The 18,710-nt window shown below is 39.4% G+C and overlaps 2 protein-coding genes across 2 annotated transcripts in view; both read right to left on the reverse strand.

Moving 5' to 3' along the window:
• Window positions 1-3,749, reverse strand: part of tspan33b (tetraspanin 33b) — a 21,650-nt gene extending 17,901 nt beyond the window's left edge. The window contains exon 1 of the mRNA XM_037682764.1: window positions 3,654-3,749. Coding sequence (XP_037538692.1) covers window positions 3,654-3,749 — 96 coding nt within the window. The remainder of the gene's footprint in view (window positions 1-3,653) is intronic.
• Window positions 3,750-12,320: 8,571 nt separating this feature from the next.
• Window positions 12,321-18,710, reverse strand: part of tspan9a (tetraspanin 9a) — a 99,672-nt gene continuing 93,282 nt past the window's right edge. Inside the window, exon 8 of the mRNA XM_037682766.1 lies at window positions 12,321-12,485. Within this exon, the coding sequence (XP_037538694.1) occupies window positions 12,414-12,485 (72 nt within the window). The 3' untranslated portion in view covers window positions 12,321-12,413. The remainder of the gene's footprint in view (window positions 12,486-18,710) is intronic.

Below are 18,710 nucleotides of genomic sequence, written 5' to 3' on the forward strand. Positions count from 1 at the left end.
TTATTGTGCACCTATCTAATGACTCTGAGCTACAATTTCATTAAAATTTAGGACAATATCGGCAGGAGCGACTGAAATACATTATTTTTTATGTTCTAAGGACAAATAGTTGCCAAGGCCATCATAAATTTTATTGGCTGCAAAAGTTTATTAGTTATGAATGTACATTTAATGTTTATTTCCTATAAGTTTCCTTGAAGTATCTCAAGTGGTTCAGTCCATATTTTGTATTATTCTGACTTTAAATAATTTATAGCAAACTTTTTAACAAAGATCTTGTGCAATCTGTTAGCGTTCAGAATATATGGTGGTGTTTAATCTCAGCTAATAACACATCAAATTTTAAGTGAATATCAGTAAAACTGAGGGAGGTTTACAGTGGTGGGATGTTACTGTGTACAAGTACTTTGTTACTGTACTGTACATTTGTCATGTATCAGTACTTTACTTAAGTAGAGTTACACTTGGGTACTTTCTACTTTTACTCCACTACATTCTATATACTCAGGTCCAAGTTTTAAAAATGGTGTCAGGAAGTTAAAATATTGTTCACTATTGACCCATTCCAAGGTTGAATAGATATTATTTTAACTAGAGTTGATGACAAACTGGAGTTGAAATGATCAGAGCCTGTTCCTTTGTTAGTTGTGTCTAATGCTCCTTTTGTTCAGGCAGACAACTTTTACTTAAATGTGTTTACTGCAGTTAAAATGACACATTTGTTTTGCTTTGTGTTAAATAAAAACTTTAAAAGGTATAATCACTCCTCTTTCTTATTTTGATTAATGACATTTAACTCTGCAGGTCATCCCTGAAATTCTGATGCACAGAATCACAAGTCCAAGTGTGAACTGTGTCACAGAGTAAACACAATAAAAACATGTATTATCTGCAACATTGTTCATTAAAATGAAACAACACTATTAATGTATTACAGAAAATATACATATGATAGGCACACTTAATGATATTGTAGACAAATGCATTAGGTAATACATTTAGCAAGTACTTTTACTTTTAATACTTTAAGTATTTTTAAAAGCAAGTGCTTATGTTTACTTAAGGAAAAATGTTAATGTGGTACTTCTACTCTTACTAGAATACATTTTGGTCTGTTTATTTGTAATTTTACTTAAAAAACAGTGTTTGAGTACTTTCTCCACTACTGGAGGTTTATCCAGTTTTGTTAGCTGTGGCAGTCATCTGCAGGAAACAAGAATTTTTAAAGTGCAATTCTTTTGGGTGGTGGTGGTGGTGGGGTGTGGGTGGGGTTGAGTCATTACCATGTTTGCCAGACCATACCATACCATACCAATTTATTTATATAGCACTTAAAACAGCAACAAGGCCAACCAAAGTGCTGTACAAAAGAACCAAACATGCACAGCAGACAGGAAAACATAAAATAGAAATACAGATACAAATAGCAGCAGAAGCTAACTAAAATGGCCAACAGAGTAGAGAACAGACCGGACCAAAACAAATCACACCGTGTTAAAGGCAAGCGAATAGAAGTGGGTCTTCAAGCGAGACTTAAAGACTGAGAGTGTGGGAGCCTGCCGGACACTCAGTGGCAACTCATGGTAGACAAGTGTCAGAAACTAACTATACATTTTTCTCCACCCGCCTCCGCTCTTGATTCAACGTCCTGGTCATGTGGTCATTTCACTTACAACAAAAGCGTTTTTTTCTTTGGTTTTGTATTTTTGTAAAAAAAAATTAAATGAAATTAAAAACAAGACAAAACCATATAAACCATAGGAACAGGTCGCTAAACATTTGGTATGCATCCATACGCAATACAATATGAAAAATGAATCATGCCCACAGAGACATATGCAGCGCTACGATGTAGCCATGGACACATGTAAATGAAAACTGTCGTAGTCATTAAGGCTAACACGAGCATCAAAAGTAAAATAAAATAAGCGGCTGGCTGAATAGGTCATCGTTTCATCAAAGCCTATTCAATGCATGGTGAAACAATGGCATGCATCGTGCACATCTTCTGTTCTGTGCTATTTTTCACAGTGACTGGTATCACCATTTGTAGCCTACATTTTATCAATTTGGTCTAGTTTCCGGACACTGCTAGCTCCCTGTATTGTAGCGAGCACTTGAGCTGTGTATGAATGTATCCTTCAATATATTGAAAGTCAATATTTGGGCGCGGATATGTCGTCTTCAGTAAGATTGACGTGAACAGAAACAGTGGAGGTGGCCATTGCTCATGGTGTCTGGCACAATGTTTGCCTCCAGGACTTTTGGGGTTTCCGGCAGTCCTCGTGACGTTCTCTCGGACCAGCGCCATCAAAGCGATCACACCAGTTGTGTAAGTGAATTTGATTTATGATGACTGTATACGAGTGCAACCTTCCTGAAAACAGGTGGCATTTATTCTTTAAAGAAGTTCGTTCAGTCTTGAATGATAAAATTACAAGATATCTGAACAATTTCTTCCTTTTTTTTAAATTTGTAAAACTATTACCATACTTTAATCTGCATCTTTTTTGGTTGTTGTAAATTTATGAAATCCAATAATGCCTGTTTTTATTTATTTTCGATTGAAAAAATTATATACTTTTATATTTTTAACTTCCCATTTTGGCACCATGATAATTTTAGACCTATTACATTTATTCATTTGGAAAAAAACTGTGAAAACTTTATAACATTTTAGGTATTTATCATAAACAACAGAAAGTTCTTGCAATTATCATTTAGCTGCTGTAACTTTTTGAATCATAATCATAAGTAATTGGGAGAATTAATTGTTTTGCAGCCTGGGATCTAAAAGTGAAACTTGTTTTTCACTGTCAAAGGTGAGGGTGGATTGATAATGTTTTAGGCCTTGTGTGTTTGTTTGTACCAAAATATCTCAGGAATCAATGAACAGATTTTATTGAAACGTTCAAGAATGAATCACTGGGTTGTCTTCTACAAATTATTCACTTTTGGGGTCAACGTTTGACCATCATAGTTGATCAACCTTAAGAAAAACAAAAACTCGGTCAATTTAATTTTCAGTTTGTAGTGTAAAATGTCAAGCGATGATGATTGCAGCAGAATGATGTGTCTTTAAAATCAAGGGTACTAAGGTGAGGTGATAAAGTTTATTTATTTTAGTTTTTTTCAGAATTATTGGATTTGGTACCTGGATGATGGAACATGAACTTTATTAACTACTGGGTACTCCTAAGCATGTTCACAACTCCATAGCAGCTGCAGTGATTCCTTTCTTTGTATGAGTGCTCTGATTTAAAAAAAGAAAAAAAAAAACATTTTAGGCAGATATTTCATAAAAGCATACTTTGCATTTAATAAAATCTCTCAAATACCGATAGAATTACAGTTTCCAGGTGTTTAGTGCTTTTTCTTTGATAAGACTGCACCTCTCCACACACTACAGGAACGCCCATTTATAACTGTAGTCAGCTTAAATAGGCTCTTTGCACCAAAAGTACTTGTTGCATTAAATTTCTTTAGTCATTAGTTGTAAGCGGTTTTCTGTTTAAACCTTTTGGTGTTTTTTTTGTAAAACACTGATAACATGTGATTTGCAGGGCTCAATAAGAGCAGGTGGTGTCCTGGGACAGCAGATCACTTTGTCAGTGCTGGTCAGTGCAGTCCTTCGAATGCTCAACTGTACTCACCCAAAACAAGAAGCTGAAGAAGAAGAGGAAATATCTGATCCACGGGTTGACAAATGAGAACGTCTCAGCACGATCCAGACTCACTTCTCTGTCCATTTTCTGCTTGATTGATTTAAATCTGACACATAAAGCTAGACGGACTTTCACTTGAAAACAGGCCCTGGTCCCAGCCCCACCCTGCACATACTGAGCCACCACGTGAATCTGTAATGAGACGGGTTGTTTGCATGCAGTGAGGGTGTCCAGCTGGCTAAAAAAAAAAAAATAGAGGGGGGGGGTGCTGGGGTGACGTGTAGGTTTATGACGCTCCCCTGCCATGCTGGTCGCCCCCAGAACGGTCTATGCAGGCTGGCAGTTCAGATTACACCAACATGACTCTGAGACTGCAGCTCTCGTGTATTATAAATCTTCTGCTCATATAAATCTCATCTCCCCTCATTGCCCTTTTTGCCTCATTTTTCCTGTTACTTCAAAGGTTTTACATCCTGCATCATGTGCATTGCACATTTGCTTCTACATTAATGCTTATTGTTTTGGAAAGGCTTGTAGTTTTGTGCATAAATTGCATCTTCAAAGACAGACTGGTAAAAATAAAACAGAATGACATTGACCAACGGCTGGACAATGGCATCTTTGACAGAAGGAACATTTGATGCCATTTAATGATATCTTGCATTTTATTTCCAAATTTCTTCTCTGCTGGAGGGTAAATCTGGTGGATTTCAGCCAAGTAATTGTATTAAAAAATAAAATAAAATAAACCAAGCCAGCTATACTGTGATAAGATTTAAACAAAAAACTCTGCTAAATATCAACTGACAACAAATGATCAGCTGTAAGAGTGATGTGGCCGTCTCAGACGTCAGAAATCTGTATATGGATAAACATTCTATAATGCCCCCCACCCCCCCCCCTATTATTTTGCAGCTGAGCACCAGGAAGCACTAAGCTCCCTCAGGTAGTTTGGAAACATGGCAAAAAAAAACAACCCATTAAACTTCAAGAGTTTGATTTGTGATTTTATTTAAGTAAACATTTGTAAGTTTACGTCCCATAGATTTTTACCTGGAAACCAGTTTTACTTCTCATTTGTGCCACAATTTTTTGGGGCTTTTGCATTTTTATTCATATATTTTGCCACTAATCTTGAGATTTCTGTGACAAGAACTGATAAAAGTGGAATGCATGTGCAGTAAAGATAATACAACTGGCTGAATTAGCTTATGAGGTATTTCGGGTCCCATGCATGGGTTTTCTCCAGGTACTCCAATTTCCTCCCACAGGCCAAAAACATGCATGGTAGGCTGACTGGTAACTCTAAAACTCTAAATTGTCTAAAACTCTAATTGTAACTCTAAATTGTCTCTAGGTGTGAGTGAGAGGGTGAATAGTTGTTTGTCTCATTTGTCTCTATGTGGCCGTGTGATTCACTTGCAACCTGTCGAGGGTGTATTCCGCCCCTCGCACAGTAACCGCTGGACATGGGCACCTGCGACCCCCACGACCCAAAAAGGAAGAAGCGGGTAAAGATAATAGATGGATGGATGGAAACCTGCTGGTGGAATAGTGAAGTGCAGGAAGCTATTCAGAAAAAGAGATTAGCCAAGGAGGAAGAGAGCAGACAAGAATATAAGGCGATGCAACATAGAGCAAAGAGGGAGGTAGCTAAGACAAAGCAGAAGGTGTATGATGGTCATGGGAGAGTGGACACTAAAGAGGGTGAGAAGGACTTGTACAGATTGGCGAGACAGATGGATCAGGCTGGAAAGTATGTGCAGCAGGTTAGACTTGTTAAAGATAGGAATTGTAATTTTCTAACAAGTGAGGAGAGTGTGATGGGAAGATGGAAGGAGTACTTTGAAGAGCTAATGAAGAGAATGAAAAGGGGGAAAAAAGGTAATGTGGGAAAGATTAGTGAAGGTGAAGTTCAGAAAGCTTTGAAAAGAATGAATAAGGGAAGGCATTAGGACCTGATGACATACCAGTGGAGGTTTGGAAATGTCTTGGAGAGATGGCAGTGAGGTTTTTGATTCAAATATTCAATGGCATATTTGCGGGTGAGAAAATATCTGATGAATGGAGAAGAATCAATCAACCTTTATTTATACAGGTAAATCCCATTGAGCCTCGAGGACTCATTTACAAGAGAGACCTGAAAGAAGTGTGCTGGTGCCCATTTTTAAGAACAAGGGTGATATACAAAGTTGTAGCAACTACAGGGGAATTCAGTTGATGACCCACATATTGAAGATCTGGGAGAGAGTTGTGGAAGCTAGATTTAGATGAGAGGTGGCTATCTGTGAGCAGCAATATGGTTTCATGCTGAGAAAGAGCACCACATATGCCATCTTTGCTTTGAGGATGCTGATGGAGAAGTACAGATAGGGTCAGAAAGAACTCCATTGTGTCTTTCTGGATTTAGAAAGAGCATATGACAGAATGCTGAGATTTTACTTTACTTTTGTCGACATATAAAAATTGACATTCTAAACCAATAAAACACACATGTTTGGTTTTAAGAAACAAAGTTAGGATGTAGTTTACTACTGCAGGATGGTTTGAAGAGACCTTCCACGTTTGCAGAGTGCTTGTTGGATGACTTCATTAATATTGCAATCCCTGAAAAATGATGGGGTTTTCCAGGAAGCGATAATCCAGTTGCTGTTCTGGGACTCCTGTTATCTGAGGCTCAAAACTACAATAACTCCTACCCTGTAGCAAAAGTAAGTCCTGATCCTTCTTACCTCGAGCGGTCCTTGGAGTCTACACAGCTGAATCAACTTTTAATGTTTTTAGAAGATAAAGAGGTTGGATTTTTTTTTTAGAGGGGAGTGGTGGCACAGTGGTTAAAGAAGGCGAGTCTGTGATTGGAAGTTCACCGGTTTGACTACCCAGACCCAACAACATTGAAATGTGAGTGAGAAAGGTGAAGTACCCACACCTGCCTCCTTCCTCGTTTGCACCACTCTGAGCACCTTGAGCAAGGCCCTTAACCCTTAAGATGGCAACATGGCAGCCCTCTGCTCCACACAGAGGGCTGTGATTGCTTCAGAAATGGCATCCGGCATAAAAACAACTGGCAAGTCTTCAAGCGAGTTAGTTTGCTGTGGCGACCCCTGAGGAGCAGCAGAAAAAAAAAATAAAACAAGTTGGGTTTTACTATTTGGAGCCACATTAGATCATTTGAATTATTTTCAGATTTTAACTGCATAACATTATACTTAATTAATTTAAGCATTTTTTTCCTGCAAAATTTAGACTTTTTAGCAGCTTTGTTATGTTTACATTTATACAGACCAAAGATTTTATGTAGAAGGTGTTAAAAAAATAGTTTTAAGCTTTTGCAAGCTTACAGAATCGTCATTCATAATGTGTGTGTGTGTGTGGTCAAGTAAAAAATGGCTGCTGCAGAGAAGTTTAAAAGATGCACAACTGACTGCAAACAGTTGCAGAAACAAACCTGAAAACCACCTCTAATGCAGCCCAACCAGCTTACAAACAGTTTCATCAAAAAGAAAGGCTTCAGAACTCAGGTTGATGAAATGAGCTTTCCTGCTACATCTAGTGCAGAGAGTGAAGTGAAACGTTACAATAACCAGAGAGGGGGAACTCGCGGTTGATTACTTTCACTTTATTTCAGTACATGTTATTCATACAAAATAATCTGTACAAAGGCTAAAATAGGTCATAGTTTTTGCATAGAAACAACAGTGACGTAGAAGAAAAAGCATATTGTCAGGGTTGAATGGCATAATAAAGTCCATTCACTGTCACACACAGGTCTGATGAGATTTAAGCTAAAAAAAGGGGGGGGTGTTAAACTCTATACAAAAATACGCTGATGCTCGTTCCATTATCTTAAAGCATGGGACTAATGGCCGATCATTTGCACTTTTATCTTCTCTTCAAAAATGAATGAAAGAAAAAGCCTTAGCTCAAACTGCCAGCTGCCATTATTTCATCTTTAGGATAACTATCTAATTTTCAAAAGGAGGCCAGTTTAAGGCAGGGACGCCACTGACTTTCATCAAACACATGAAATCTGCACTTCTTTTTGCTCTTCGTGCCAAGTTGTCGAGCCCCCACCACTCAACACAATCAGAACCAGTGTTTAAATGTGGCCTATATAATTGACAGCAACATAAAAGGAGAATAAATCAGAAGCAACGAGTCATTAAACATGAAAGGCAATGGCTGTGAGGTGTCGTGGGATTTAGTGACACATTTTCCTTTATTTAAAAATAGTTGATTTCGATACTAAAGAGAAGGTTGTCCACCACCTAGCAGAGGGGAGAAGTGTTGCAGAAGCTCACAAGACGAGGTTGGCAGGTGTCAGATAACGCCACTGAGCAGAACACAACATCAAACGCAGCGCACATTTCCACCGCTCACATACTCCACTTTAGCTTGGGAGAAGGATTATGAGAAGATTACAGAAATAATATGCTGACGGTGGTAAAAATAAAACGATTAACATAAAAAGATGACGCGCTACGTTCAAAGTTCCTCACGGCAGACAAAACCATGCGTTCAGTCTTCACCATCTGACTGAGAGAGCCTCCACGAACCACAAAGAGACCTTTTATACTCCTCGAGAGAAAATGATACATGAAAAAATATATATTTTACTACAAGATCAAAATCCAGTCAAATAAAGTATGAAAGCATACTGATAAAACACACATTTACATAAAATGTACACGACTAGTGGAGCTGAAAGGGGAAAACAGAGGCAGAAAAAACAGCATACATGAAAAAAAATCACAACATACATGAAGATGATATGTCTTAAATGAGCACATGGCTTGCTAGAAAATTCAACTGTCAGTGTACACATATGGTCATTACGGTAACACTGAGCATATTTACACATGATGCTAACTCCTGGGACTAATACACGGAGCTCTGTTGCACAGAGTCTCACAGATCCTGACCTAGAAATGCATAATGGGCCTGACATCAGCAGCTTGAAAAGACGTACCGCAGATTATAAGCACACACCCTAATTTAATTAAACTAGAATCACAAGAAGAATGCGGTACGTCTTTAGTGGACTTCACCCAATTTCATATGCTAAATTTTACCTCCATTAATTCTAACTTAATTGCTGTGTGTGTTGTTGTTTGCAGTATTAAGACAGAAAGGCATTTTTGCACCTTGGAGAGAGGCTCTGCCAAGTCTAATCCTCTGGAGAGAGATGAATTAACTGTGTCATGTTGTAACAATGAGCAACGGTGAGCATCTGTCACAAGTGGAAACAACAAGCCAGCAAAATTGCCCTCTATAACAAAAAAACCCCAAACATTTAAATAGCAACAACAACAACAAAAAAAGTTCTATGACTTAACAGCTTTTGTAAAAATGGCATTCATCCGTGTGATCTAAAAACACAGAAAAACACTTGCACTGACAAAACCACGAATGGCAGCAGGGTTTAACGGGAGTTCACACAGAATGTCGGTACAGTCAGATCAGGCTGGGGCAAAGAGTTAAGAGCGTCTGCAGACTGCGCCTCTCAAGTTTGATGTCAGGTTCCATGACAGTCCCCTGGATTTGCTTTTATTTCCACCTTTCTCATGTTTTCTGTGTCGTCAGTTTTAAGACGTTTCCAGGTAATGTGAGACAAAGCATCGCGGTGAATTATTTATCGAGACCTTCTCCCCCTGAAACTTTCCATCTGGGATAGAGTGCAGCCAGATTTACATAACAGTTACAGTGATTCCTCCATACCCCCACAGGTGCTTTGAGCTGTGCAAAGAGCTGTTTCTCTGCAGCGTCGGGGCTGCCAGCGTCTGCATGCGGTGCCAGGTGTCTGCAGAGCGAGGCAGTAAATAAAGGGATGCGTGGAGAGTTTGTGGAGGCAGCCAAGCAGAGGGGATGCGACCGCTCATGCCTGTGCTGTACATCAGCAGCTGTCATGTTACCCCCGTGGACACAGCAAGAGGAGTCGGAGCATATGAAGGGAGACAGTATATCGCAGCCAGCAGGGTCACTGCACATAATGGTCCGAGTCTGCTGCTTTTTCTTGCACACCTTCCTTTATTCTATTGAATTTGTTGCCAAAATAAAATTTATAAAGCTAAAAACGACCTCCAAAAAGTTATCAGAGACGTGAAAAGCTGGAGTTTCTAAGAACTTTTTCTAATAAATGTATGTGTTTTTTTGTCCATGTCTGAGAAAACAATAATGTTAAAAATGTCATCCATGGCAAAAGATTCATCTTTGCAACAAGACTAAATTGAAGATTGTAGCCACTTCGAGCATTAAGGGGCTTTAAGCAGCCGCTGTTTTGGCAGTACAGGCTGGACATATGCAAACTAGCTGCTTCTGGAAAACAAAGACTCAAGTAGTAAGCTGGTGTTCATTTTTTTCATTTAGCTGCAACTGTTTCCTGCTTTATGTTTGGATTTGTCTTTTATAATTGTTGCTGAGTTAAATGGAAGGCGAGTGCCACCAGTCTGGCAGCATGTGCTAACTCAGCCTCATTCGGGCTAACGTGCGCTGTACGCACATTAGAAACGGACGGTTTTCAAGTCAAACAAAGCCACAAACCAGAATAGGAAACACAATGCACAGTCACAATGAACAGTCGGAGCTGTGGCAGCAGAAAACCAAAGGGAAAATGCTGCAAAGGTGGGCAAAGCAGAAAACAAGAAGGTATGAGTCCATGGAATTACACGAAACACGTGCTTTTATTTTATTCTTAGTGCACGAATCCGATCCTTTGCATTTAATATGCACCTAAATCTGCTCCAGTTTCAAACTCTGACCACTTAATCAAACTGTCATGCTAATTCAACACTGACCTATTTCACTTTGTGTGGATGTGCAGACGCACCTTAAAGTCGAATCACTTCTTACAAACTGTGATCATGGAAATAAAACAGTTAATCTGAAAAAAACCTATAAACTTGCTTGAAATTTTTTTTTTTTTTTTTTTGTCTCCATTCTCTGATGTTTATTTTAGAAGTCAAAACTAATTTACTTTGGAGATGTCACAAAAAAAGTGAATAACATAAGTCATGTTCCCACAGTTAAAAGGATTCCCCAACAATAAAGCTAGCTCTTTATACCTCTAAACGTTCAGAGAGTTTATGGAGACAAACTCGAGGGCAGTAATCTTCAAGTCACCAAGAGATGAAGAGTATTTTCAGTCCACGGGAGGTAGGCTGCTGCTCAGCCGTCCTGTGGTGCATCAGCACGTAAACAGACATAAACAGACGTGTCCTACAGGGCATGTTGCCATACCTATCTGCCTCAGCTTTGATCTGCCTACACTCCAGCCTCCCCCTCTCCTCGCTGCTGCATGAAAAGCAAGCTTACATGAAATCTGAGGAGTTGCGAAGCAGAGGTGCAACCGAGTAATAAGCAATGAATGTCAAACGCATCGCTTTCTGACAAGTGGGAAGAGAATTGGGGTGCAAAAAAAAAAAAAAAAGGAATGGAGGTATGGCTTAGTTTGCAGCCAAAGAAAGAAATCAGAAGAAGAACGGAGCGAATGGATGACACCTTAAAGAGAAAGGCCTCTAGCCTCCTCTTGCCAACAGTATTGATGGCTGCAGCGAGACAAGATGTCTGTTGTTTTGGCCCTCTTAGCCTTTCCTCTCAGCCTATGTGCTGTTTTTTCCTCCCCTCTCTGCAGCTTGGACTGTGCGATCCAACAAAGACAGAGCTGAACACACAAACGCAATCTAGTCTCAAAGTAACAACTTAATCACCCAGATCACTGCGGTTGACAGGACTCGCGGAGCGCTAACAAACAACCATTTAACATCATATGTGTCGTCTCACGGGGACTTGGAATACCGATGCTGTGCAGCGTTGCAAAACTGTGCACGTGTGCGCGTTCACAAACAGGTTTGTGCATTACAGTTCATTATTCAGTGGACACTGCAGAATTTGAGAAAAACAATAAATAAATCCTCTAGCAATTACGCTTGATTGTATAATGTTCCTCCCAATGTGTTTACCTAAATGTGTGTCAAAAAATGAAAAGAAGTCATGGAATACATTAAAAATAAACTCTAACATGTCTGTCCACCTCCACAGCAACGTCATGTCTAATCCATCCCCACGCACAAACACACTCACAGGCTGATCTGTTCGACACGTGCATTCCACGGGAGCGTCCACGATACACAAACAAACGAAATCGGAGAAGTTTACAACGAAAACGGCAACATTTTCAAGGTCAAGAGTAAGTCAGTGAAGTAGAAAACTAGCATGCCGTATTGGATCTTTATTCATTTACAAGCAAAAAAAAAAAAAAAAAGTGGGTTTGCTTTGAATTAAAATGAGAGCGACATAAATAATAATAACTCCATGAGTGGTGGTCTTATTATCAGTTTCGTGGGTTTTCTTTGCCTTGGAGATGCTGTATGGGCATTAGTAAAGTTTCATGTCCTCAAAATCCATCCTTCCTTTCAGAAAATTGTTAGTCCATTTAAAAAAAAAGAAAGCATATTTCAATAATACCCAGCGAGTTTCTCTTGCTTGCCAAAAATAGGTGTCCCTTCTACTCCAGTTGTGTCACTCTTTGGCAAAATGAATGATAAGAAGAAAGAGCAAAAAAAAAAGGTACAGGAACACAGCTGGAATCTGTACAGTTCTAGGATGGGGGGAGTGGGGTGGGGGCAAGGGATGCTCTACAGATGCTGTAAAGTGAGCGGGAAGCATGAAAGTTTGATTTTTTTTGTAAAACTAGAGTCTCATCCCATCAGGCAGTGGGGCTCCACTACATCAGGTGCCTCCGCCCTGAGGCTAAGCGTCGTACTTCTTCCCCGTTCTGTGGATGTGGTGGAACAGCGTCATGGAGAAGGCCATTCCCAGGAGCTGAAGAAGAAAGCAAAGGGAGACCGTGAATTTCTGACTGTATGGATAGTGAAAGCATTTCTTCGCATTAAAGTTTGCGACTGTTTATGCGCCTGTGTGTGGTCTGTTTGATAGTGACTTCGCTCGTTGGGTTGCGTTTTCGACGCACAATAAATCCTGCAGTGAAGCACAAACACTTTTCGGTTCATTCCCTTCCTCTGATGGCCTTCAAACAAACACGAGCTCTGGAATCTGCTTGATGAAATAAAATTGTAGTGCACACAAGCATCAAGTCAATGAAGTAAATTGAGTAGCCACTGAATCAAAGTAGCCTGCTATCACTTTGAAGTTTCCATTATCCCTCATACTCCTACATCAAACACATTCACAAGGCTGATCCTAAAACCATTATGTTGGAAAGTTTGGATGGCAGAGAAAGTACCATCAAATGCAGGGCTTTATTTATTTATTTTATTTAAAAAAGCCGACTCCACTGGGGTTTTCTACAATATGTGACCAACTTGGGAAAGTTGCTGATTCTTCTTAAGTGTCAGTCAAAAACCAATTTAAAACTGTCTGAAAGCAAAATGCAAATGTAAAATGTTGTCAACAGCGGCGATTTTAGTCTCTTTTTGAGGTGCTCATGCGCCCCTAAATTTTAACTCGGCACCCCTGAAAAATAATGTTAAAAAAAAAAAAAAACATTTGGGGGGCGGTTTGGGGTTCTGTTTATTGCATTTATGATTCAATGCAACAGAATAAACAAATTTCAAAGGTAACAGATTATTGTAATACTTGGTTTATTTACATAAAGCCTTTAATCGTTGGATGTCCGCCCCCTGAGCTGCTGGCTTCAGTAACTGTGACCCCCCCTGAGCAGTTTAGTTGAATAGTCCTGCTTTAGAGGGTGGAATACAGTTGATTCCATTTCCAAAACCTAAACTGTCTGGAAAAATGTAAAAGATGATAAAGCCCTATGGTTGACTTCATGAGCAGCTGAATACAACAGTGATAAACAGGAAGTACAACATGTTCATCTGTATGAAGGCAACTGCAAGTAAATCCTCCATTTTTATAATTACATTGCATCTTTAATGGTTAAATTAAAGGTTAATGCTTAAAGCTAGTTGTGCTTTGTTTTGTGGCTTGTATGTATGTTGCAACTTCTGGTTGCATAAGTTTAGTCTTTGTTATGATCAGTAGGCACTAAACTAATTTTGTGCACAGTGTTTATTAGGTTGCGTAATGTAAAGTAGCATCTTAGCTAGTGCATCTGTATTCCACGCTGCTAGCTTAGCGCTACTTCTCATTGTGCCGAGCTCTCTACAATAGTTATTGAATCGTTTACTTATGTAGGTAAACATAGATGTTTAACAACCTGTTAAAGAGAATGCAGGAAATGGCATCTACTTTATTCAAAATTTTCTGGGCGAGAACCCCAAGAACCACCCCACCATTGTGTCCCCCCCACATTATGAATGCGTCTGACAACTATGCCACCACATTGTTCAAGCCAAGAGCTATTGTCAGCACTGGGGGCTAAGCACCCCTGAAGGTCAGATTCTAGAATCGCCCCTGGCTGTCAATAAAAACAGAGGGGCTCACATCAGGTAAACAAACATCTCAGTTGGAGTTTGGACCAATGACAAACTGCCTTGGAGCCAATCAAATCATTTACACGTGGCTTTTCTGGAAACTTCTGTCCGCTCCATCCAGACTGCTGCATGACAGCTACTGCAAGACTCATAGGAGCCCTAATCATCCATCCATCCATCATTCCCCAGGAAAAATCAATTGCCAAGAATTTTAAAAGAGTTTTGATTGAAGACATACATAGAGGTTTCAGTCAAAGTAAGTGGATCTAGTCTGAATCATGTACAAATTATGTCCAAATGCCTCTGGCTTTTTTTTTTTTTAAATAAACACTGCATGTAGCACCACTTTTATATGAATATGTGATGTGGTCCCCCTTGCTTTTGAACTAGCAAATCAGACTGTGTGTTTATGCGCAAAGAGAAGGCGAGACAATTAAAAGTAATGTCAGGATTCAACCTTCAAGACGGATCCTTTTTATGTAGCGTTTTTCACTTTTATTCTGTGTGCTCTGAGAGGAAATGGAAGAACTGGGAAGTGATGATGCACAGACTGAACATTGAATTTCATAAACTACCTGTAAGCATGGGATAATAGTGTGGTCAAATTTCAATGCAGATATTCTTTTAGTGCAGCCACAAGCTTTAATATATAAAAAAGTACCATAGTGATAGAGGCATAAAAGACTAGGCTGGTGATAAATTCACTTTGCTGCAGTCAGTCTCACAAATGTCCCTTCATAACCGCTCTGATGCACTGCAAACAAATGTCAATTCCTTCTGTCTGGAAACTGGATTGCTTTATGTCTTTCCCTGTCTAAGATGTGGCTCAAGAAGAAGGACATCATCCCTGGACAATTGAGTTTAAATAAGAAAAAAATCAAATAACAAAGCTTTCCGTCTCAGCTTTTTGTTTTCAAGTTTAATTTAATGTCATATCTGTTGTCCTTAATAACTGCTCCGTTCTGTTGCCTCAGTGAGGTTTTCTTTGCTGCAGCTTTATGTGCTTTAATTATTCAATGTATGCACACTCAAGGGCAGAAAGGTCCAATAACAGAGTCACTTACTCAAATATAACTTTCAACAGATGGAAATTATAAATATGTTTTGCTTTAAGTGGTCTAGAAGGATCTGACGGAGAACATTTGTTGCCAAGGAAACACTGCATCCGTCTAATACTGAACTCTTGTTAGTTTCTCTGTGGCCATTTTATTTCCCGAGACAGTTTCCACAGATATTTGTTGCACATCTGTATCTACTACCTGAAGGTGAGAGCAGCACACACACAAGCTACAGCACATCTCACTGGAAGCACCTAACTTTATGGGTGGCATCAATCAAACCAGTTAAAGAGGCTCACAAATCTCTGCCGAGCTCCTCGTAGTGATGGCTCTGATTCGCAAAGCTGTCATGAAGAGAGAACAATCTACGCATTGTTCGTAAAGTTGTTTTTTTTTCTTTAATATGACATGGATTGTTACAGTTGCACAGAAGTGGAATGTACTCTCCCATGAGAAGATTAAGTCGTAGCAATCAGCTGATCTCTGGGTCTCCTGGTCTGTTGCAGCAGCTATGTCTTAACCAGGAAATGATGGTTTCAGAGAAGTTTACACATGACAAACTTAAATTCACACACGATGTAGACCACACCCAGTTAGGAAGTGCGTGAAGTCGTATTGTTGCATATGAACGAAAAGAAACATCTCATTTTGAAGAGCGTGAGAGCAGTTTAGGGAAAAGAAAGTGAAACTTCAGATGATTTTGGTGGTAAACTTCAGAAAAGGCTGTGCAGAACAATTAGCTGACTTATAACCCTGTGTCTTCATGGGGATCCTTCAAACTCCAGAGGGTTCCACATGTGGAGAGCTGAAGATGAAAGCATCCTGATTATCATGATTACAGGCCTTGGGTACTTTATTCTTTTGCTCTAAAAGCATTTGAGAAGCTTAAAGAGGATTTTGGTTGAATTTGAGATAAAACAGCACGGGCTTAAAAACAGGAAGGGTGCACAGGCCAAACAATCCTGGAACGTCAATGCCAAGAATTAGACCGACGACTTTATTTGGTTTCTGCTCAGTACTTTACCTGGATGAAACTTAAAATTTTATCTGAAAAACATTTTTTTTTAATTATAATTTAGTCAGGCTTCTTATTTCAGGTAATTCTTGTTTAATTTTTTTAAACATATCATATAGAAATGTGTCATTATGAGTCCAATCTTTTAAGGACTGCAAATTATTCCATTATCAAGTGTCAGGTCTCAACAGAGAAATAAACATTTCCTTTATGTACACAACAAATATATGTCTGAAAACATAGCCAAAACATACAGAAATTATTTAAGTACGTTTTGTGGACTTTTGCAATATTTTAAATATCATTAATATTATTTTTTCACATTTGTGGATACTAAATCATATAAAACAATAACCGAGGTGTTTTGACAGAGAGCTGCAGATGGAATGAGTGTTTCTCCGGGTTCTTTCTGAGTGGAATTTGCTTGTTCTCCCTGAGCCTGCATGAAGTTTCTCCAGTCCTTTCAGCCTTCTCTCACTGACCAAATACATGCACGTTACTTCCATTTACAAGCTTAAATTGACCATAGGTGTGCTTTTTATTTCAAATTACTACATTTTTAAACCAGAACACAAATGTACATTTTTCTTCTTTCGCAGCAGAAAGAACAAAATACAGTGCTTGTACCCCACTACAGTAACAAAGCATGGGCACCTACTTCCTGGTGAGGCCATTTTAATCTGAATGAACCACAGAGGCTAGGATTAGCAGAGTAAAAACTTGACTTGCCAGAGGATATAAAGAAAGACATCAGATCAAATAAAAAGGAAACATGGCTGCAAGGAATAATACATAGTGAGCAGTAATACGAGAGATAAGTACACAAATATAAATGTGCACGTAGAAAGTATATTTATGCCAAAGATCTGAGGATGTATTTATGTTGACAACAGCCCAGGGGTTGAAGAAGTGAAAAGAATTAGAAAGTGAGGTAGGGTCAGAAATGTTAGGTAGGTCAGTGGTAACGATTATTTGGACTCCTAAAAAGGGGCTGCACATGTGATTAGTGTTGTGAAAGCTGGCCCAGGAATAGAACTCACATTGACAGAGTTGTGATTTTAAGTTAAATGAGTGTGAAAACGTTCACTTAAGGAGGTGCATATTGGGGAAAGAACTATAGATGAGCTCTCAGTGGTGAATGTACAGACAGACAACCTTTTATGAACTCATTCATGCCCAGATCTACCTCAGCAACAAAGCAATTTGGCTGTCAATCAAATTCTGTTTACCAGGAGACTGAATGTTGGCAACGATGAGAAAAAACTCTTAATTTGAAAAGGAAACAATCAAAACAATATGCAGCCCAGTCAACATTCTAATTAACCACAAATAATACTGAGTAAAAATGGCAAGCGGATTGTAAGTGAAGGCGACATATAACAAACCAAAGTTGAATTTGGCTATTAACATTTGGTTGGTAAATCTCTTTTTATGACTTATTTAATTTACTTTTTGAAAATACAGCTCACATCTATTTTGTCATGTAGTAAAACATGGATTTATATAATTTCAAATAAAGAAGACTAAACCTAAAAGTCAAAACCAGAATACAGTAGTCCCTCGTTTATCATAGGGGATCCATACCCTGAAGCCCTGTGAAAGTGAAAAAACACCAAGTAGGATTAGTAGTACAAGTAGTAAGTAGTATATTTTAGTATATATATGTATGTATATACACAGTTGTCCCTTGCTACTTCGCGGTTCGTTTATTGCAGACTCGCTCTATTGCGGTTTTTCCAAACAGGATTGGACATGACACACAATTGGCTGATTGATGGATGAGCCGCATGATCGGCATGGAATTTTTATTTAAAATAAATTATTTTATAATTATTTAGCACCTGATGCCAATGTGTGCAGCCCAGAGCTGCAGTCTAAACTTCCTGCTGCAGCTGATCAGCTGTTCTTTGTGCAGAGCTGAGAAGTGGGCGTGGCCAAGAGCGCTTGCAGGTGGCAAAGAGTAGACGAGGCATTGTTTAGAATATTACAATTTTTTCACTTATAGCAGGTTTTCATGGTATGGATCCCCCGCAGGGCAGCACGGTGGCGCAACTGGTAGAGCTGCTGCCTCTCAGCGAGCAGGTCCTTGGTTCAAACCCCGGTCCAGGGGCCTTTCTGGGTGGAGTTTTCCTGTTCTCTCCGTGCATGCGTGGGTTTTCTCCAGGTGCTCTGGTTTCCTCCCACAGACCAAAAACATGCATGTTAGGCTGATTGGTAACTCTAAATTGTTCCTAGGTGTGAGTGAGAGAGTGAATGGTTGTTTGTCTCGTTTGTCTCTATGTGGCCCTGTGATGGACTTGCGACCCGTCCAGGGTGTACCCCGCCCCTCGCACAGTGATTGCTGGACATGGGCACCAGCGACCCCCATGACCCAAAATGGAATAAGCAGGTAAAGATAATGGATGGATGGATCCCCCGCAATAAACGAGGGACTACTATATCTATATAGATACACACACACACACCTACCTACCTACCTACCTACCTATATAGACATTTTAAACCCTTCCCACACTCTTGCAATATTCTAAACAATGTTTCTAAACTCTAAACGCTCTAAGAGCACACAATGTCCTGA

Source organism: Nematolebias whitei, chromosome 10 (assembly GCF_014905685.2).
Source record: "Nematolebias whitei isolate Nwh7 chromosome 10, NemWhi1, whole genome shotgun sequence".
Taxonomy (NCBI): domain Eukaryota; kingdom Metazoa; phylum Chordata; class Actinopteri; order Cyprinodontiformes; family Rivulidae; genus Nematolebias; species Nematolebias whitei.